Genomic DNA, 22,947 nt, shown 5'->3' with positions numbered 1-22,947 from the left:
CAGGGCAAAAGAAAAAGGAAGGGGGGGGAGAAGGAAAAGGTTTGGCAATTTGAGGGCACAAAAAACAGCTATTCCATTCTCACTAGAAAAAAGCAATATATTTCAGAACAGTACCAGAGTGTTGTGAGTTTAGCACATGTAATTATCTAACTAACAATCCTGATGAAATCCAGGATATTATTTAATATTTCTCGAAGTTCTGTTTGAACTGTACATTTTGGTACAGTGCAGAAGAATTACAAGTAATACACAGCAGAATAAAAGCAATATACACATATATACACATATATACACATATACATGTATTTTTCAGTGTATACCAATCACAGTCTATGCTAGGAGGAAGCTGAAATAAAAAGACCAAGAACAATGTAGAAAAAATTGTAAAAGCTCAAACTTCAATGCAAGTAAATGCTAAAGCATTAATTTCATTGTAACTTTATATCACCTCAAGTGTTGCAAATGTCTGTACATGTAAGAAAAAAACAATAACATGAATACAAGTTTTTTTTTTTATTAAACAACTGCTTCTCATTTTACAATTTCATTGGTTGTAACAAAAAGGATTTTTAGAGTTTGACATAAGACATTTGAATTTATACTTGATAAATAAATACTGTGCAGTATACCCAAGGAAGATTACTGCATTCTTCCAGCCTTACGTAATAAACTGGTATTGATTAGATGTTAATAAAAATTATGTTTTATCAGGCAGAAGAAAACACGGTAGATATTGAAAGACTCTCACAAATTACTGTGTGTATCACAGACTATCACAATCTACTATCTTGAATTATCAACTATTTTAGTAATGAGACTATCTCTATGAAATCCTGACTAAAATTACTGGGAAAGTAATTAAGCTGATATTCAAACCTGATATAGAGAAAAGCAGACAGGTATATAGGAAAAAGCTCAAGTAAAAAATAATTGTATTGCTTCTCTTACAGAAAGACATTTTGCTCTGCAAGCAAAACACTTCTTTTAAGCTCATTTTTCCTTTGAAAGCTAAGAAGCCAGTTTGCTTTATCTTCATCGTTTAAGCCTTCATTTGAGATTGCATTCAAGTTCAGGATAGGTTGTGCATGAAATTAAGGCTTCTGCCTAAATTTCAACTAATTCTTCACGGATACTTATTCTTCTCTATAATATTTCAGAGAGAGACACAGGATCAAAGGGCTTTAAATATTTTGCTTAGGTACTTTCTTTAACATTGAAGATCATCTGTGCTCAATAAAAATTTACCCCTCCAGTTGTGTGGAGATTCTGCAAACTCAAACTTTAATACAAACCTGTAGCATAGTGACCGGTTGCGTGTAAGCTTCCGTCTGCGTTGTAATAACTGTGCTCTTATCAACTGCAGTACTCTGCGTGGTTTGAGTATTTTCTTTAGCAGGTTCTGAGCTCCTAGCTGTTTCCCATTCTTTATTTAAAAAAAAAAAAGAGATAATTGATGTGGTTTTTTTTGTTGTTTACATACTAAAAAGTCCTTTTCTATCTTAAACAGCAAATACAATTATTTGCTTATTATTATACATTTGAAGAATGTAAAATGTCTCTAAACACCTGCTTGACGCTATTTAATTGTGCCCGTACGTAAACAAAATTTTTAAAACTTGCCAATTTTTTTTCACCAATTATTCTGATTCATAATACAGAGTATGTTCCAGACTTCTAAAAATCACTGTTATCAACATATTTATATTATCACATGGCTGCAGTAGAATGACAGATCCTCATGTGGAGAAGAAAACACCAAACCAACCAACCACAATTCCTTCTTTCTACTACTTCCTCACAATCACTTCCACCAATATCAAGAAAAACGGTTTGCATTTCTCAAGTATAAAATAGTGAATGTATTCCATTAACGTTTCATGTTTTAGTTCTTCTGTTATCTACATTAAATTTTTACTCAAAGCATTGTGAATGTTTACCTGTAAAATTATTGTCTCTATTATGAAACAGTCTTAATACACTGCTTATTTCAATGTACTCTAGTGATTTGGAACTAGATCCACTTCAAGAAAATACAGTACTCACAAATCTTTTACAAACTTAGCAAACTTCTCAAATAGGTTTTGGTATATGGTCTAACACTACTTGCTTTCTTGTCTCTTTGACTTTAATGGAGGAAATACCTTAAGCTTCAGCTAAGCTGTGTCTATTTGGACAAGTTCCAACTCTGACTTCAGTCTTATACCAGAATATAACATCTTTCACAGTCACAACCAGATCACAACTGTTACACAAATTACATACTTGGAATTGAGCACACAACAAATTCAGAACTGTTAATCATTATTATCTTGCTTAAATTAATCCCCCTGACAACTGGTCATGACAATTAATTAATTACTCCCCTACAAAGTCAATCCAGATTTCAATGCCATTTATATTGTAAACAAGTAGTTGATAATATTTTAAAAGAGAATGTGTTGCCTAAAGCAATAAAATTCCTGAGGATTTGCAATTATCAAGAAATAAATACAGTATTGCTGTTAATGTCCATACCTGTATTTACCGTCTCCTGGTCAATCATCCCACCTTCAGCAAAGCCCTCCAAATCATCCAATTTTACTTTCTCCCAAGGAATATATGAAACTCCCAAATCTACATCCCAGAATTGTTTATACTCCGTTTTCACACCTTTATTTAAAGCCCAGGCAATCTGAAAATACAACCCAAACAGATAATCTGGTTATGTGTAACCTGTGAACTGGTAGAAGGTTCACTTGGCCTCTGCAGGGACATTAATTACATTTAAAAGCTCAAATTTCTTCTACATTATTTCTAACATACACATCGGGAAATAAAGAATATAGTATTTACATTTCCACTACAGTTGTTCACAGTATTTTTTAATCACTAACATGTAGATAAAATGTTTTCCAGATATTTTCTAAGCATCAAGTCACAATTTCATTTCAATATCTTCCATATTACCTGTTAAAACCTGCATTTTACACAATCTTTACCTTAATGATTCATTCTTCTTTTTCATACTGTCAATTTGAATCAGTAGCTGTTAAATAATTGATCAACATAATAAAACTGTACTGTTTTTGAAATGGACACCATTTTTGGATTAAGTTCATCTTACCTTAATAATTTTAGATCCAATTTTGTAGGACCCAGAACTAAGCTTCTGAAGAGCACGATATGCATCTTGTCTATGAACCATGCAGACATAAGCACAACCTCTTGGAGGAATCATCTATTGAAAAAAGTCAAAGGTCTTAAAAAACAGGAAAAATGGTTCTTCAGATTACATATCTACACTAAATACCATAAAAGAAAAAAAAGAGAGGCTTATACTATAAATAACCATCACTGTAATTAGCATAATTAATAATTTTGAGCATCAGCAAAACCTAAGAGTGAGCTTGGCAGGGTACAACAGTTACAACATTTCTGAGAAGCAGCAGCAAGCTGAAGAATAGGTGCTAAAAACAGCATGACAGATTTAAATGACGTGCAGCAGGCAAGAATTGTGAGCAATGCTATGGCAAATTCAGGAAGACCTGATTCTTGAAGTTTTATTTCCACTAGATTTAATGTTTAATTTAGAAAAGTATGATGCAACATATATTCTTCGAAAGCTTTCAACTCACGTATAACAATTATCTAATTTAGTTTTAATTCAAAATCATAAAGTCTAGATGTGGTTTTATGTTGTTTTGTGAACACATGCTTACAAAATGAACAATATTTAAGGTGGTCAGTTTTAATGCAGACGTTACATAAAAATGTTTAAAATTACAGAGTAATGTAATCCCAGTTCCCCAAAGCTTTGTGGAATGCCTAGGATGAACTATTTACTATCCAGTTTGCCTCTGAAATTTAACAGGTCCTAGAAAATTATGGCAGCTTTCCTTTGAAATTCATTCCACTTTTAAGGTACCTTTCTTAACTCCTACTCTCTGTAAATCAAAATGAGGTTTAAATGTTAAGACTATACTTTCTTGTGTGTATTTCTTTTCTTTTTTTTCCTGTCTTGTGAAACTTTTTTTTAAAAAGATTCAGCAATGCCATTAAAATTACTCCTTACAAGTTACAAGTCTGAATATATTAATGTGATAGGAAAAGTAATAGTATTATCTGAAAGGAATGAAATCACGAGAAGCAGTTCAAAACTGCAAGAGTAAGAGAGTTTTTCTTCATGTAGATTTCATGTAAATTTCCTTCATGTAGAGATGTTATTTTAGGAGAAAAAGATTATCCCGAAAGTGAAATATAGACAACACTGAAGTCTGACACTGTCTGGACACACAGAGATGGGATCAGGAAAGCCAAAGTGCAAATGGAACTGAACTTGGCAAGGGATGAGAAAAATAACAAGAAAGGTTTTTTTTAGAAAAATCGGTCAGAAGATACAGGCAAAGGAGACTGTACCCCCTCTGATAAATGAGAAGGGAGAGCCGGCTTCAGACATGGAGAAGGATGAGGTACTCAACAAATTATTTGCCTCAGTCTTCACTGGTGGTCAATGACACAGACAGTGGGATCGAGTGCACAGTCAGCAAGTTTGCTGATGGCACCAAGCCGAGCGGTGCAGTTGATGCAATAAAAGAGAGGGATGCCATCCAGAGTGGGTCCACGTGAACCTAATGACATTCAACAAGGCCAAATGCAAGGTGCTGTACATTGGCTGGTGCAATCCCAGATATGCATACAGACTGGGAGAGGAACTCATTGAGAGCAGCCCTTCAGAGAAGGACTTATTGTTACTGGTGGATGAAAAACTAGACACAAGCCAGCAGTGTGTCCTTGCAGCCTGGAAGGCCAACAGTATACTGGGCTGTATCAAAAGAGGAATGGCCAGCAGAGCCAAGGAGGTGATTATCCCCCCTCTACTCTGCCCCTGTGAGGCCCCAGCTGGAGAGGTCCCCAGCACTAGAAAGATGCAGAGATGATGAAGCAGGTCCAGGGCCACAAAGGTGATCAAAGGGCTGGAGCACCTCTCTCATGAAGAAATATTGAAGTAGCTGGGCTCATTTAGCTTGGAGAAGAGAAGACTGTGGAGAGACCTCATTGCAGCTTTCCAGTACTTGAAGTACTTTAAGCAACAGAGGGACTGGGTTTCTGCACCATCTAATAGTGATAGGACAAGGGAGAATGGCTTTAAACTAAAAGAGAGAAAATTTAGGCTAGATGTTAGGAAAAAATTCTTTACTCAGCAGGTGGTAAGGCACTGGAACAGGTTGCTCAGAGAAACTGTAGATGCCTCCTCCCTGGAGGCATTCGAGGACAGGTTGGAAGGGGTTCTGGGTAGACTTATTTAGTGGCTGGCAACCCTGTCCATGTCAGAAGGGTTGGAACTAGGTGATGTTTAAGGTCCTGTCCAACTTAAGCCATTTTATGATTCTACAAGACCAAATCTAAATGATTCTAAATCATGAAAAACATAGCTCCTAATGAAAACATGCTTTCATGGCCACATTTTATAAATACACACTTGTTTACAGTACTGCTTATTTTTTTATAAATGTTTTAGATACATTGACTGTTGTTAAGCACCCCTATGCATGTATATAACCAAGCCAATGTGGATATCACATCACACCCTGTCGATTAGTGAAAGGAAAAATGATCTCTACTCCTGTGCCACAACACACGAAGTGAAAAGGCACAACCTTGTACCTATTAAGACCCAACTTTAAAAAAACTGTGCAACCCTATAGTTTTTGTCAGGTAAAGTCATTTCACCATTAAGAATACTGTCTTCAGTGCTTCAAACGAAAGTATGTGAAAACTAACAAGCAAATATCATACCTACAGTTTTTAAACAGCGATTAAAAAAATATATAATCTCCTAAATACAAGCTTAGGCTAAAAAGAAATCCAGACACTTAAGTTTAAGTTGCTTAAAATCCTTGAAAATGGATGATAACATTCTCACTTACATTAATAGATTCTATTTGTCCAAATTCTTCAAACAAGTTAGTCAAATCTTGCTGTGTAGCCTTCTTGTCTACTTGACCTACCCAAAGAGTAGTGCTGCAAACTGTCAGGAGAAACATTCATGTCACAGTAAGTACTAAAACGTTTGCTTATGAAACACATTATTGAATGGATATAACAGGCACAGAAATCCTGGATCAAAAGCAAGAATAGTAAATCTATAACTTATTAAGCAGAGAGTAAGCAAATTAATAGAACTATTAAAAGGCCAAATGAAACAAAAACAGGTGTTCAGTACAAGTGCTCACTTTTCTTGTTTTCTTCTAATCGAAATAGTTGTTTTAAAAACAATGAAAAAATAAAATGCTGTCAGCTATTATTGCCAGTAGCAATAATCAAGGTTGGAACCTGATGATCCTTTAGGCCCATTCCAACCCAAACCATTCTATGATTAGCTATGGTAAACTGTACTAGCAATTTGCCATTAAAAAGCATACCTCTATGATTAAAAGATTTTTGGCTCACAGTAGTACTCAGTCAGTAATGCTGAGAATGACTAGCCTTCAGATTTCTCTTGGACACAGCTTGTTCCTTATGTTTCGAGATGTCATAGAAGTCAATTTGTTTCTCACAAAGAATTGCATAAGAAACAATTCTTCAGACCTCAACTAGTGGCAACAGTGGTTGTCATACTTTGAATCACTTAACAAATCTAATGAAGTCAACAGGCAATTTTTTTTTTTTTTTTTTCAAATTTCCACACCTCACTTATGCTCCTTAGTATCTCCCTTCTACATGTGCCAGGCTACCTCACAGTACTTCAAGCATGGCTGGGCTTCTACAAGTTACTCAGCATCCCTGCTTCCCAGTTCCCATCCACTCTGTTTGTAGTTCCCTGCTTTGCAGTCTGCTGGGAGAAATCTACACCATAAAAATGATTTGCCATTTATCACGTGAAAAGCCAGAGAATTTAAAAAATGCACATCTACACTCCAGAGAAGTTCTGAGTTTAAAGCATCCTGGAAAGATGTAAAATATTAATGTACAGAGAACATAACACTCTTTCTTTTAGAAAAATGAATTCCGACTTGTTTAACTTGTCATATATGTGACAGAATTTAGGACACAAAATATATGCAGAACTACATCTGAAACGGTGTTATCTAACCAATCTTAAATTTGGGAGCACAAGTTTGTTACAAAAACAAATTAAGTGCAATATGTGCATCTCAAGAATTGAGGATCGTGAAAACATCAAGTAGGGTATCCTGATACAGTATCAAAATTAATTCCCTTGCATTTAAGCAACTGTGTAGAGGAAGTTCTTCTCTCTGCTACATTTCTTTCATGCAAATTCTCCGCAGAGTAAGCATACTGTAGTAGCTGAAATTCAGTTAGCTTTTGGATACTCTTTTAAATAAAGATATGACCATTATGGTCTATCTTATGATAGATAGCAAAATATTTTTGTTTCACATTTCCACCTGTTTTGGCACTAGGTACCTGTGAAAAACTTTAAAAAGCACTCTAGTGCTTTTTTTCCCCCACAGTTTAAGAAAAAGGCTTTTATTTAAAGCACTCAGAAAACTGACCAAAGTGTGCACCTTTGAACAGCGGCTGCTACATACTTAAATCCCTTATTAGTGGTAACAAATTTCAAATCAAGTGTTGTCCATTTTCAAATGCATCGTTAAAAGACAGCATTAAAGAAAAGCATAGTAACTTAGGGTCACGCTTGCTACTCTTTTTTTGGAGCTAAAACCAGTATGTAATGATAGTATGAGTAAAATCATCAGTGGAACAGTATGATATTTGCTCTCCTCTACGATGAGATCATGTACCTGCTCAAGTTGTAAGAAACACCAGAACTTAAACTTACAAAAAGAATTTGTCTACCAAAGCTTTGTAGAAGCTGAATATTTTTCTTTTCAGTAAAATATAAGGCCTTTCCCGTTCAGTACTATATTATTAGAACAGTAAATTGTTGCCACTTACCACTTAGTGTTTTTGACCGTATTGGAGGCAATCCCTTTTTCTGACGTTCTTTTTCCCTTTCCCTAGCCCTTCTTTCACTGGAGTAAGACCGAGATGACTTTCTCTTCCTTTCTCTTGATCTTGAGCGTGAACGCTTTCTGTGTTTACGCTTACGAGAACCAGATCGTGATCTAGACCTTCGTTTTCTTGGTGACCTACAAAATACTTAACTTCAGTATGCTGAATTAAAAAAAAGAAGTAATATAGCTTTATTTTTAGCTACATGCTTCAAGCTTGCTACAAATACTTCCTTTATATTTACTCAAATTGCCATTCATGTGGGGAACAGGACATATACAGCAGGCTTTAAACAATAAAACAAACCAAAACACTTATTCTCTAACAGTATCCATTTTTCTGGCAGAGAAAGTCTGTCCAACTCATTCATGTTATCTTTGTTACCTAAGCAGGTCTTAAAAAATTTAAAGTAGTTCAAAGGTATGCAGAACAAGCTGCCGTACATTAAGTCTCCATCTAGCGCACAAACACTAAATGAACAAAATTACTTATGATAACTTTGGAAAATACAAAATTGAGAATGCTAATCGCAGACTGAAATCCTGTTAAAAAAAAAACATTTTCTTAATACAAGTTCATTACTTTACCTTGAACGAGATCTTGAACGAGTTCTTGATCTTGAACGAACAGCAGATTTCTTTTCCTCTTGTTCAAATATCTCTTCTTCAGCAACATCCTGTCCTTCATCTATGTCCATGTCCTGAGGTCAGCCATAGTAGATATTCATAAACATTTAATAAACATATTCACAATATATCCAAGTATATGAAAAAAATGCATGTATTTTGTTTTGAAATTGACCTAATGTTACATGTTTTCATCATTAATAATTAAAATTTAAAATTATTATACCTGTTGTTGAATATCCATTGAATCATCTACATTTGTTTCTGCTTCTAAAAACTGCTGTTGACTGCTCCCTTGTGATGGTGATGCAGAGTGCTCTGAACCAAAATTTCCTTCCTGATTTTCCTCAGGGCTTGCCTAATTATAAATCATAAAGAGCCACATAATTCAAATTGCTTATTGTATCAGAATTCAAGACTACATGAAACAATTGTTCAAATATTTCAGTAAAACAATCAATTTTCTTTTATTTTACCACTATTCATTCATATGGAGTAATTATCTACTGAGACATACTAAAGCATAGATTTGGAATAAATATTTATAGGATACAAAAGAAATGCAAGAGATACAGGAAATAAAATGAAAATACTCAGAAAAGTAATTGATAATTTTGATAACTGGTTTTACAATTCATTTAATGTTTTTGTCTTCTAATAATATTACCTTCATTTTCCTTATATTTAATTACTTCTCAGTAATCTGTTTCTTGGTATCAGTTCCTACATTACTTGTTGCTCCTTCTGTCTCTCTTCTGTCCTCTCCTCTTTCCCCTCTGCTCCTAATTACATTAATTTTGGTTTATGTTTTATCTTGCTTCCTCTTTCCCTTAATCTTTCTCACTGATGCTTAAGCATGGAATTAAAGAAAATCTTCCCTGTAACACACTGCAGTCAGTCCTGAGGAGGTCCAGTAGAAGCTTATGTCTTCTAGCTGCTATCAAGGTGCAAATTAAACTTATTCTATGCACCAAGTAATCAAGAAGCTGAGTGGACCTGAAGGGAAACAATTTCTGTAAATTCATTTAGAATAGAGGATCAAATAATAGGGGGTGAGTCATATGAACTCTCTACCCATATACGTAATGTAATTTAATTTCATAAATGAAATCTAATTTAATGGCTAATTCTGCCCTTTTTTTTGGATAGTTTATTTTGCAATAAGGTAGGTCTTGTTAGCTTTTTATTTCAAATTACATATTATTAGCTATTTTTAGAAAAGTCATATCAAAAGCTCCTGAAACAGATTCACCTTTCAAAGTTATATTTCTGTACAACAATCTATATAGTTTAAGCCAGAAATTGCTGGATTACACATCTACATCATAAACTATTTAATCTGTAGCTATGTTATACAAACTTCCTGTTACTACAGTTAAATAAGATACAAAAATAGAACACAGTAAAATAAAGCAACATCTAGCATAAACTTTATTAATATTTTTCTATACAATTAAGAACTTGAAGTCACAATTTCAAAATTCCTATTGACATTTTTGATTGAAAGCTGAGGATTGCACCTTTGCACACATTAAAATAAAATCCCCAACAGACGTTTGCTAAGTATGTTGTGATCTTCTTTCAATACAGAAATTTCCATTTTATTGATAAACAGCATTCAAATACCCTATAGAAAATCCACTTTACATCTGGCCAGTATCGAGACAGAATAAAATTTTAATTTTCTCATGGGATCAGGAATTAACAACAGGATGGGAGAAGAGCAGCTCAACACAGAGGACTAACCTCAGAAGAAACAAGCCAATTTACTTTGTTGTAGAGAAGACTCAGTTTACAGTTAAGAAGCAATCTTGCATTGTCTTGAGTGTCTATTCTTAACTAAGAACTTCACAGAAAGCACCTGACTCTATTCTTTAGTTTAGATTCTTTAGTAGAATAACATATTTATTGTCCAGATTTAAAGCTTGGAAGGGGTAGATTTAAGTTACAGTGCAATCTATTATTCTATCCTTTTGTAGGTTCTGTAGCAGCAGCTCGTACACTGCTCTCCCTACACAGCCAGCAGCATATTCACTTCAGGGTTCACTTCCTCCTTCATGACAGCAGGAAAAAAAAAAGCATCATTTTTCTGGTTAAACAAGCTGAACAGTCAAAGCACAGTCAGCCTGTAACTCAGCTGAAGGGTACTCTTTCCTAAGAGAAGCAAAATGTATACCCCACACATTTGGTTGTATTTATTTTTCTGCTTGATGCAATTTCTACTGCTTATTCCATTTACTCTGCAAGCTTCTGCTAGATGACAACCACAAGATGGAGTTCTTACCTTTTGAGGCTGCTGTTGCTCCAGAAGCTGTTGTCTGAGATGTTCTAAATTTTGTTGCTGCAGTTGTTCAGCTAGTTGGTGAAAAAGTGAGTTGTTCACGGATTCTGGTACTAAAGGCCTAAAAAGAAATAATTTTTTAAAAAAGCATATTTTCTCTAAATGGTTGATAAAGAGGCTTTCACATTTGAGTTTTAAGTTTAATTAGAGATACAGAATAATAATGCAATGTAATATCATTTGTTATTATCTTTACTGCATCACTGACATTTACGTAACTAACAAAGCAAAGAATGTGTTAAGTTAAAGTCAGAAAAACTGGTAAACATACAAAGTGTTTAAAAATGTATACATTTCATTAATTTAGTAAAATGTCTTTTCTCTTTCTGTTGTTTTGGTTTACTTATGCTCTCAAACAAATATCTTCCTTTCTATTTAATCCTCAAGTTCAATTAGTGCCAGACAAATTTTAGTATTTTCCTCAAGAAATATAGCTTGATCTTACAGTTGGGAAGTGGGAGTTTCCTTTTTAGGCTCTTCATTTTGTTCAGATTCTTCCCCGAAGTCAAACCTGTCCATCAGCTTCTAGGAGAAAGCAAAATAAGCCTTACTGAGTACTCCTCATGAAATATATATTTTATGTATATTTAGTTTTCAAAAGAAAAATGTTCTTATTTCTCTGTTAAAAAAAATAGTTTGGCAATGACCTGAAAATTAAATATCATACTAGTATCACTATCAAACTTCTGAATGCATCAAACCCCAAGTCTCAGCCATGGCTTTCTTGAGCTCTGCCTGCTCTCCCAAGCAGAACCACATGTTCTTTCCACAGTAAATAACAGCTATTTTGGAGAAAGGCTTTTAAAGAGATTAATTTTATGTGATGGTACCTTTACTTAGAATAAGTTACCACAAAGAAGCCAACTACTCAATCCTTTGGCAGTCAACAAACTACTCTGCTCATAGCATGAGAAGATCTATCTTGATTACCTCACAGAGAATCACAGTATTAGGGTTAGGGTTCAGTAGCATTTTACTTTCTTAAGCAAGACTGAAGAACTAGCATGAAAAATTGCAACAACTGTTACTTCTTACTCAGATTGAGATTTTTCTTTAACTATGCATTGAAAGAGCAGAGCTATCAAAATTCATAACCATATAACCTTATATCTTGGAAGTCTTCCCAAAAGCAGAGTTACCACTGTACTACAAAATATCCTAACTTCTTCTCAAACACTGGTCTCTCAGAAGAAAAAGCTAGAGTATGAGAATACAGGCCAGGCATTTGGAAATACCAAGGCAAAAAAAGTCTGAAGTAACCACTGTTATGATTTAGTAACCCTTCCATTTCAGGATGCTCTATTTCTTTCCAGTTACTGGAGTCCAGGAAGAATAAAATGTAAGTTGACTAAGAGACTCTGACCAACCAAGAATTTTTAGAACTAAATAGTTCTAAAGAACAGTACTAGTATATATCCCAGTTTAACCCAAATAACTCTATTAGGTTATTTAACCTAATACAAATGAAAGTAGGACTGACTCTAAGAGAAAACAGGAGAGGGCATTGTCTAAACACTCTTGAACATTGACACGTGGTACAACAGTCATCTCCCTAGGAAGGCGGTTTCAGTGTTTGACCACTCTTACAGTAAAGAAATTGAGGGAGCTTATAGGTGAGATGTGAAAATCCTGAGTAACTTGCACCATACATATCCCATACATTTTAAAGCAAGCTGGTTGTCTTCTTTCTAAATTGCTGTATTTTGTTAGAGTATATCCAATGAAAACATGCAAAATGCTGCATCTCTGAACAAAGTATGCATTTTAAAAAAGCACCCAGCCTCCTTTTTAAAATATGATTAATCATCATATATCTTCCATCATGACAAAGTAGAAAGGAAAATAACAGAGCATGTACAATTTATATACAAATAACCTTAGACAAAATGAATTCAACATCTGATGATATAAAAAAATTTTATACTGCCACCAGCCAAAATCAAAGAACTTCCAGCCGAAACAGACAAACACATAGCATGATTTCTGATTAAATTTGCCTTTAGTAAATATAAACCAGTAGATATTAAAGGGAAATTTTTGAATTGAAATATTTTTAAGTTGGAGGAGAATCGTGTTTACAAAAGCTGACAGACATTTAAACATACTAAATATTAGGATACCTAGGAGCAATCGACTACACATAAACATACATAAAACCAGAACTTTCATGAATGCCACACCTATTAATCTAATTACTTAAGAATATGCTCAGGAAAAGCAATGGGAATTGTACGAGATGTGGAAAAAAAGCTTTTTACTGCAAAGGAAATGAAATTCTTCTGAAGCAGCAGAGGGGGAGGATCACCTCCCTTGACCTGCTAGCCACACCCCTTTTAATGCACCTCAGGATACCATTGGCCTTCTTGGCCACAAGGGCACACTACTGGCTCATGGTCAACCTGTTGCCCACTGGGATACCCAGGTGCTTTTCTGCAGAGCTCCTCTCCAGCAGGTCAGCCCCTAACCCGTACTGCTGCATGCAGTCATTCCTCTCCTGTCGCAAGGCTCTACTCTTGGCCTCGTTGAACCTCATCAGCTTCCTCTTTGCCCAGCTCACCAGTCTGCCTATGTCTCACTGAATGGCAGCACAGCCTTCTGGTGTGTCGGCCACTCCTCACAGCTTTGTATCATCAGGAAACTTGCTGAGGGTGGACTCTATCTCATCATCCAGGTCACAGATGAAGATATTGAACAAGACTGGACCCAACATCAGTCCTTGGGGAACACCGCTAGTTACAGGCCTCCAACTAGACTGCACCATTGATCACAACCCTCTGAGATCTGCCAGTCAGGCAGTTCTCTTCTTGCTCAGTTTCCTGTAAGTGTTGATGGGCTGGTGTTTGGTCTGCCCTCAAGCTGTCCTTGTCCCAGACTGACTCAGCCTGATTCCTTAGAGGTTATGGCTGGAGCACCTGCCCAGTTTGGTGGTCCCCCATTAAACCCACCCCAGCTTGTCAGTGTCTTTCTTGTACAGCTGGAGGGCCAAAAGTAGATGTGACACTCCAGATGTGTGTCTAGTGACTGCTGAATAAAGGTAGGTTGATCATTTCCATTAATCCTTTGTTCATATACCTCAGGTTCATTGCAAGAGATGCTATACAGGACAAGATCCCTGCAAGTAAATTTCTGCAGGCTTATCTCTAACAAGACCACTTGTTACTGACCTATGGGTAAAGTTCAGCCAATTAATTGCTACTTGAGCCCAATTATGCAAATAATTGTTTTACCCGTCTAGATGTCCACCTATGGAGATTATAATGTATTCAGTTGGATACAAAACACCGTGTGAGAGGATGTCAAATATCGTGTTACAAGTCACAGTAAATGGTATTCACTACTCTCCTCTCATCCTCAAAAACCATCATTTCATCACTTGAGCAAATCAGGTCAGTCAGGTGTGATAAGCCCTTGGTAAATCCACGCTGGCTGTTTCCAATCACTTTGTCTTTAGCACACCCAGAACTGTCTTCCAGGAATACTAGCTCCGCAGAGCTAAGTGAGGCTGACCAGCTTGTAGTTCCCTAGGGTGATCTTTTAGCCTCCTTTGAAGAAGGATGCAACACTAGCCCTTTTCCAGTTGTTAGGGACTTCCCGTACTCTCCATTAATTTTGTTTTTTAAATAGCTAGAAGAAGGTACAACTCCTGCTGAGTACTAAAGAAGAATTCTGATTATGTTACATAAAGTAGCTTTCAATTATTCTGAAAACCAAAAAATGTGCACCATTTGTTCAGTTTGTTCTTTCCAAACGTAGGTGGGAGCCCAGTAGGTGAAGAAGAGACAATTGGTCACAAACTGGAATACAGAAGGCTCTGTCTAAACACCACGAAGCACTCTTGTACAGTGCAGGCCACGGAGCAACTGGCACAGGTTGCCCTGAGAGGTTGTGCAGTTGCCTCCTTGGAGATCTTCAAAACCTGTCTGGATGCAGTCCTGGACACTCTGATCTGCGTGGCCCTGCTTGTGGCCTCTCATGGACCAGAAGACCTCCAGAAATCCCTCTCAATCTTAACTACTCTCTAATTCTGTGATGCTAGATAGGACTGATCAACTTTGACCATGAGCCGCCTGATACACATCAGATTTCTTAAAGTCCTTCTGTCTCTGTAAGACAGATCTGAGACAATAGATTTTTCTGTATCCTTGCTCTAGATAACTTACTATGCATTTCTTATCTCCCACAACATATTTTAATTGATCACCTTATTTACCTTCTTTTCAGTCTCTTTATGAAGGGCTCTGTTAAAGAAGGCTTTTCGAGAAGTCAGTGTATATATATTAACTGGTTCTTGTCCATTTTCTTTTGACACAGAATTATCAACACACAATTTTCACTTACTGAAGTTCTATTTGCTGTTATAACAAAGTTAATTTGACTGCAATTCCTGTTGTTACAAGTCTATTTGTTAGTAACTTACTTTCAAACAAAAACTAGAAACCCAGAGATTAAACAACTACATGACCTATACTCGAAAGCTGTTAACAATCTAGTATTGCTGCTCATTGTACAAGTGCCAAAAAAAAAAGGTGTCAGAAAGGTATCTCTAACAGTATTTTCACCTACTATTTAAGCTTTTCCTTTGAACTAAAAACTCCTGTTTTTATAGGTTTTGTTACTAGCTTCTTTGAAGCCACTGCACTGATCCTGTGGACTGAATACTCACCAGCAGTTGCAACGCACCTTTTGATTTAGCATAATCCAAATGAATCTAGTTGATGCACTCAAGACTGGTCTGCAGCATGAGCCAAAGAAAAAGGCATGATCCTGATTCAAACTAAAACACTGATGTAGATGCTACCTATAGAAGTAAATATTGCCTTTTTAATGCTTCATTTACTGAGGCTGTCGCGTCTAACGGAAAAATTATACAATTAATTATATAATGAAATGAAAGTCTAGTAAATAGAGTGATATCATTATGATTCACGCTTTTCAGCCGGATTTGGGTTGCAAGTGGTATCGGTGTTCAGAAACTATTAAAAAAAAAGGGAAATTAAATATTGAAAGAATTTATCACAGCAAAAATAACATGGCCTCTTAATACATACAGACTAATATATTTGGCCATAATACCTAGATCCAGAAATCCTTAAGCCTCAGAAGAAAAAAGAGAGAAACTATGTATGTTAACTCCAAGATTATAAAAAAAGAGGAAACAGTGTAGAAGTACATGCTGTATCTGCAAAGCAGTCTAAACAACCTTCGAGTAAAGCCTCAGTATGCTAATAAAGCATATATTACTACTGCAGTCATAGAGACACTACTGAATATGGAACAAGGAACTTCAGATATAATCTAACACTACTTGTACAATGCAGAACTAACTGAATATGACTATTCCTAGGCTTACAAGTACAAATAAACACTATATACCCACTGAAAGTTTGTAAATTATCACATTGCCAGTCTTGCACAAGAATTCTTTCTACAACACTTACCTTCAAAGTCCAAGAAATAGCAATTGTTACATTCACTCTGCTGAAAACCTCCAACCTACATGCTATTACTTGCATAAACTAACTAATGAGTGCCAGCCTGAGCTCTCACAATGCCAATACATCTACCTATACAAATAAATGCTGGAAAAGAGTGTGGAATAAAACAATACAATATTGGATTCTCAATTACTTTTTGTATTGGAATATTGAGGTGGTCTCTATTGCTGTTTCACCCATTTCCTGTGATTATGCCCTACTCCAATTGATGGTTACAGTTACAAGACAGTGTGACTACAGGCTATTTTTTTCCTGGCTTAGTTTTAAAGATACATTATTTTAATTAGTAATGTAAACTCCTTGTTATTTAAAAAAAATGATTTTACCTGAACAAATTCTAGAAATTTATGATAAACTGTCCTAAAACTTTAGACTCGGTGCTTGCCAAGATAACTAACTATCTGAAAAGGAGATTAAGAGGACTAGCAAGAAAAATATTATTTTAGTTCTCTGACTTCCTTATTCTTACTATTTATTCATTCTAGGACAATCCTACAAAGATTGTATAATCACAAGCTTTTTCTTCCAAAGATATTGGAATAAGATTATGATTCTCTTTATGAGAAGTTTTTGGTTTGGGGTTTTTTTAAATTCTACTGATATACTACGACACAATGTTAACTACTACTACAGCTGCAGCAATTGCCAGCATGGTTATTGCTCCCTGGCACTCAACTCAATTCATTTTTTTTTTCTTAAATGCCCGTATGCTTTTCTAAATATATTTAAGAGACGTGTACAGCAGCACAAGCAACTTTTTTACTTTAAGGTTTTGTATGTTTCTACATTTTGATATCCTTTAAAAAATGTCCCATGACTGGCTTTAACCAATATTATTATTCCTTAACTCACTTCGTGGGTAAGAAGGTTTATTGGCCTTTGTAATTTTCTTATATTATAATCTCCTTTTACTCCACTTGGAAAACTAGGTATATAAATTTTTGCATGCTCCTCTTTCAGTGCTCCGTAAGAAATCGTTTCATGCATTAGATCATAAATACAGGAAGGGAAAAACACAAGACATGCTTGATTCTCATCATTGTGCTTCAAAGGGTGAAGAAAAACACAGAACAATATCTTTTATAAATCAAATTCATCTTCATATAAATGCCATTTAGCCTTAAACTCATTCAAAACTACATATTTTCATTTATACTACTCTCCCCAGACGTTTTTTTTCAAGATAGAGCACTATCATATATTTATGTATTTTTAATACCTCTAAAGCCATACAGTGAAATCCAAAAGATGACTTTCTTACTTAGATGTATATTAACAATGAAAATTTATATTATTCTACTTCTACCTTATTAAAAGAGACACTCTGTTCCAATGGATTAAGTGTATTGGCAGCAGCAGCTGCAGCTGTAAGTTGTGCAGTTAGGGCCTGTAACTGAACAACAAGACCAGCGTCCAGGGCTTGAAGTAGTGAAGGCTGAGGTTTCTGCTGCTGTATCTGCAGTGTCTGTATCAACTGCTGAAGCTAAAAGAGAAAAGACAACAACTACATTACACAAGAAAATTTTTTTAAAGTAGCCTTTTCCCTTTCCAACTAGGAAAAAACCTCATGAATGTAGTATTGTCTAACCTATGTCTATTAATTCATCTTAGTCCTTTTTCATTTATGGCAAATTATGTTCCCACTTACTGGCCAATTTGTTTTCAGTGGCTGATAAGACATGCAGATGCTTCTTCCTCCTAACTTGCTCTGACAGGTTGCATGATGACCAGTCACCACTCAGGATTTCCTGTTTTCTAGGTTTCCCTCTCTTCTGTTTCTCCAGTTTGATTCCTTCTGACCTGAAAAAAATCTGTTAGCCTACTCCAGCTTCCTGAGGACCCATCAATATTAGGAAAGATCCACTTTAAGCCTATACTAAGAATTTCTGTTTGTGTCTTTTGGTAAGTCATGAGGAAAATCTCATGCTGAAACTCTGGACTGCACTTAAAGAATACAACTGCCATGCTATGTGAACCAAATCATAAGAAGCAAATTAATCACGAATTAGCAATATAATTTAACTTCCTGCATTGGCATTATGTTTAGCCCTACCTTAGGATAAAATGCACCTAGGACAGTGAATGAGATTCAACGTGGAACCAAAAACTGTGGCTCTGGGGCAACAGATGCCCGGTAATATCCCCAAACTCCTCCATCCAATATGGCAAAGAACAGTACAACAAAGGGCTGAATCTGCTTTTCTCATTTAAAAAAAAAACCAACAAAATATGGGTAAAGGCAGATGTTATTTTTTGTTTGTTTGTTTCTTTTTTAAACAACCACATTCTGCAATCCAGAAGAGGTCTTGGATTATACTGGAACAAATACTATAGATCATCAGAGAAGGAACACTCAGAACTGTAGTGAATGTTCTAGAGTGGACCTAAAGATCTTACCAGAGTTTATTAGCATACCCTGAGTTGCCTCCTTCAAATCTAGAGAAGGAAAATAAAGTAAAATAATGTACCTTCCTTAAAGGCTTCTTAGAACAAATGTACCAAAAAGAATATCCAATTGCCTATAGTGTATCATGTTTTCCCTGCCCCAACTTATTATTTATATATCACTTTTTTTTTGAAGGAGTTGTTCCACTAAGGAAAGGAAAGGCTAACTTTCTCACGTTCATCTGATGAACAGAGATGCATCCATTAAACTGTACAAATTTATCTTAATGCAAAAAGAAAAGGTACAATCCCCATGGAAAGACGACCTCCTGAAGTACCTCAGAATTAGAGGAAGCAGTCCTTTGACCTTCCATTTGGTAGACTCTTACAGTCTAATCTTTGGTTATTTCTGGAAAATTGTTGAGCAAATCCAGGTAGTTTAAACTCCACTGACATAAATGCCCAGTTATCTTTTAAGTTCATGTTCCATCTGCTCATGGGGCTCAACACTAAGATTTTAAGGCTTCAGTTGCTCACTTTTTACTAGGGTTCACTAGAAACTCTGTAAGCTGATGAAGTCAATCTTCACTATAATTTATCAGAAATGCTCAATCTTTTTTCAAGATTGTTTTGCGGTCACCTTCTGATAACGTGAAACAACTCTTCCTGTTCTTTAAGTACAGAATCCTTCTTTGGCAAAGCCTCTGGAAATGCTTCAGCTATTGTTTCACTTTACTAAGAGCTTCACTAATTACTGCAACAGACAAAGCTCAAAAGCTTCCCACCTCCTTCTTGGTTGTTCCACAAAAGATGAGCAAATATGGCAGGTCCACCCTGTACATTGCTCTGAGTAGGAAGGAATCAAACTGAAGAAGCAAAGATGGAAGCTCTAGAGTGGGAAAATCCTGAGTGGTCACCATTCTAGCTGCGTATTCTTGCTGTTCACACCTTTGTTACTCCTATTCTCTCCTATATTTAGACTTGTTTTACCTACATGCATTCTCACCCACAAAACACTATCTTAGAATAAAATCAAGGACTTCAGAGCTTTGAGGGATGAGTGAAGTGACTTGGAGAACAGGAAGAAGAGATAGACAGAGGATGGAAACATCTTTACAGAAAGCTGACTGTCTGCACTCAACTTCAGGCTACAGGGGCAAGCAGTTCATCACATGTTGTGCTTCAAGCCACTTCAATGAGTTGAGCATTTAGAAACTGAAGAACACAAAACCAGTCACTTCTAAACAAAGATTTTTTGAATGCTGCAAAAATAAAAAGCATATTTAGCTGTCTGAAATATAAAGAAGAGAATCAACACAGAATGCACTTCCAGAATGAGAACATTTCCACTATGTAATTCTGTGCAATGTTTAGCTTCTTCAGGGCATCCAGCAGAGAAATATGCTTAAACTGGCATTCTATTTCATACTCGTATTCATGAAAACTTAATGCTGCTCTGGATTTAGTCATTTGCAATACTAAATAGAAAAGAAATTGTATGTATTCTAGCCCATCTTATCTGAAATCACATTCTGGGATACTTTTAAGGAACAAAGAAGGCTGGTTACAAAAGGTAACAGGAAATTTTGGTTTACCTGAAACTTACTTGTGATGAACAACCTCATGGGATAGTTAGTATAGATACTGGACAAAAAATTTTGAGATATCCATGAAAGCAGTATTCCTTCAAGAATATCTTGAAGACACAGAGTATCAGTGTATAGTGAACTGCCTACAAAATATTCACCTGTTGGCCTTGGGGACTCTGTAAAATCTGAGCTACTGCAGCAAGCGTATCTGTATTAGCAATCTGAGATACCCAAGGATCAGGTAAACTTTGCACCACATTGGCTGGAGTAACTGGAGTCACAGGTGTTCCTAAAAGAAAGAAAATCCAATATGTCAAAATATTTTGACATACAGACTTAGAAAATGTGCTGGGAGAGAAGGGAAAGTGCTGTAAAAGAAATTATAAACCAGACATGAAAATTGTTTTTTTTTTTTCTAGAGCAATGACTTCTGGACTGCAAGAAACCAAATTTTAAATAAACTCTAATCTTCCTAGGACATCAAAACCAGATATTAAGAACTAGGAAACACTTCATTAACATAAATTATTTTTCTGGCACACATACAGAGCACAAACAAATAAAACAGATTCACAACAGCATTTTTCAAGTAGCAGCATTGCTGTGTAAGTGTAGTTCACAGCTCTTCCCACTATTGCCCTACGGGAACTACTGACAATAGCACTGATGAATGCAAAATACAAGAGCAAGATCAAGGAATCTAAATAGGTTTTGCACAATAATCTAAACTATTCAGTGGAAAGCAATACCTACCAAATGGTAATTAATAGCAATCCATTCAGAAATATCAATTAGTCCAGAATTTACTGGGCTTACACTTCATACTCAGGAGGAACCTTGAGGTTTCTACTAAAATCCCAGCCTGCAGCAACTGGATTCTTTAAGACTGCCCATGTAATCACTCTTTTTTTTTCACTCCTAATACTTCTTCAAGAGGAACTTTGAGATTATCTAATCATTAGTCTCCTGCCATAATCCAGAATCACCCTACATCCCTGCAAATACCCTTGCTTTTAGCTCAAAAGTAGAGATATGCTGATGAATATTAAGTGAAAATGTAATGGATTACCATTTAAACAGTAAATTTGCATCAAAATTCAAAAAAAGCATTAGAGCAAAGCTGTGATTTCAACTTTTTAAAGTAATCGAACTAGTGAAAATAAAAAACATTGAGGTAGAAGACGCAGTACACCTCAGAATAGGAATTTCTGCATATTTATAGACACCGTTGAAAAATAAGATTACCTACCTCCTTGCTTTTCAGCAAAGGATCAGTGAAAGGTAAGTAATAAAATCAAGTCCATACGTGCTAAAATAATTTCTATAAATAAAATTTCCCATACATCCCAATCTTCAATGAAAATGTCTCCACAAAGTGAAAAATGTTGAAAAGCCAGCTCCCTAGCATCTACCCACATAAGTACGACGACCAAGGTATATGTAAAAATGTTAAGTATTAGGTAACTTTAGATGTACTCCATGAGCAGTTTTTTGCCCACTTGATTCTTACTCCAAACTAGAGGGAGGAGGAAGTATGTTAGTCGATGCAGTTTATCTTATCAGTGTGGGCTGTTTTTTTTTCCTCAAAATCATTGCCTGTTGACCAGCAAAAGTAAAAGGTCACTGTCTGATATTATCTAACCAGCATGTTCAGTACTACAGATAGCAAAAAGATACTGATGGATTCTCTTTTTAACTGTCAATTATCCTCTTTTTTGACTTTAAGGTGCAAAAGTGGGTCTTACCGCACTGTTATTCAATATGAAATTATTTATGATACGTAGCTGGAAAGTAAACACAATGGGCTTTCTTTTGTTTTTGCTGTTTTCCTAATCTGAATGCTGGCTGTAACATGTTCCTTTCTCGATTTCACTTGATTTATCAAAAGGGAACCAGTTAGTTTTTTTCAGCATGTTAACAGCCAAGGTACCAAAGCTGACAGAAGGGTTTCAATACAATGTGATTTATTCGATTTTAATCTGGTTCTGTTTACCTGGTGTATTGTTGCTCATAGCAGCTGTAGTGCTGGGCAAGACAGGGGTCACAACTGGTGGAGGAATTCCTGCTGCCATATCCAAGAGAGGCTGAATAATTTCACTTTTGAACACGTTATTCTTCTGCCATAAGTTTAGCACTCTAACAATTTTACTCTAAAATGATAAAAAGAATAAGAGAAGACCTGTGTCAGGATAATATGTCTTGTTATCATGAGTTATTGAAGTTTTAACTAGCAATGCCAATCTGTTTAGACTGAAGCACCTTTGGGTTTACAAAACACTATGAACCATAGGAATAGCTATCTCAAAGATGTCTAACCCATGAACCTGGGCTGACATATACAGGCCGTACATAACACACACAGGATATACATCCTTTAGTAAAAAACTAATTAATTTAGAATTATTAACTCACCTAATTGTATGCATCATCCCCCATCCCTATGCTCAGAAAAACAAAATTAAGGAAATACATATAAATGTGTAAGGAGAAGCCTATAGTTAGGTCCACTCAAGTAAGCAAAAGATGCTATCAGCATCTTTACTCTTTATAGGTAA

The 22,947-nt window shown here is 35.7% G+C and overlaps 1 protein-coding gene across 8 annotated transcripts in view; it reads right to left on the bottom strand.

Annotated features, from left to right (window-relative positions):
• SCAF8 (SR-related CTD associated factor 8) overlaps positions 1-22,947 on the bottom strand; it is a 161,958-nt gene that overhangs the window by 100,333 nt on the left and 38,678 nt on the right. For 7 of the 8 annotated variants that reach the window (XR_002436735.1, XM_021391225.1, XM_021391221.1 and 4 more), the window contains 12 exons: positions 22,386-22,542; positions 20,551-20,681; positions 17,725-17,901; positions 11,369-11,448; positions 10,867-10,984; positions 8,809-8,940; positions 8,544-8,656; positions 7,900-8,093; positions 5,907-6,007; positions 3,104-3,217; positions 2,515-2,671; positions 1,293-1,423 (listed from right to left, as the gene is read on the bottom strand). Coding sequence is in view for 7 of the 8 variants with exons in the window: in XM_021391225.1 (XP_021246900.1) it covers positions 1,293-1,423; positions 2,515-2,671; positions 3,104-3,217; positions 5,907-6,007; positions 7,900-8,093; positions 8,544-8,656; positions 8,809-8,940; positions 10,867-10,984; positions 11,369-11,448; positions 17,725-17,901; positions 20,551-20,681; positions 22,386-22,542 (1,605 nt within the window). In the remaining variant the exon portion in view is untranslated. Of the gene's footprint in view, positions 1-1,292; positions 1,424-2,514; positions 2,672-3,103; positions 3,218-5,906; positions 6,008-7,899; positions 8,094-8,543; positions 8,657-8,808; positions 8,941-10,866; positions 10,985-11,368; positions 11,449-17,724; positions 17,902-18,066; positions 18,219-20,550; positions 20,682-22,385; positions 22,543-22,947 lie in introns of those variants that run through there. The other variant, XM_021391227.1, reaches the window with a different exon arrangement.

The sequence above is a fragment of the Numida meleagris genome, chromosome 3 (genome assembly GCF_002078875.1).
Source record: "Numida meleagris isolate 19003 breed g44 Domestic line chromosome 3, NumMel1.0, whole genome shotgun sequence".
In the NCBI taxonomy this organism is placed as follows: domain Eukaryota; kingdom Metazoa; phylum Chordata; class Aves; order Galliformes; family Numididae; genus Numida; species Numida meleagris.
Note: the sequence above shows the minus strand (reverse complement) of the source record. Positions and strands in the feature narration are given on the sequence as shown.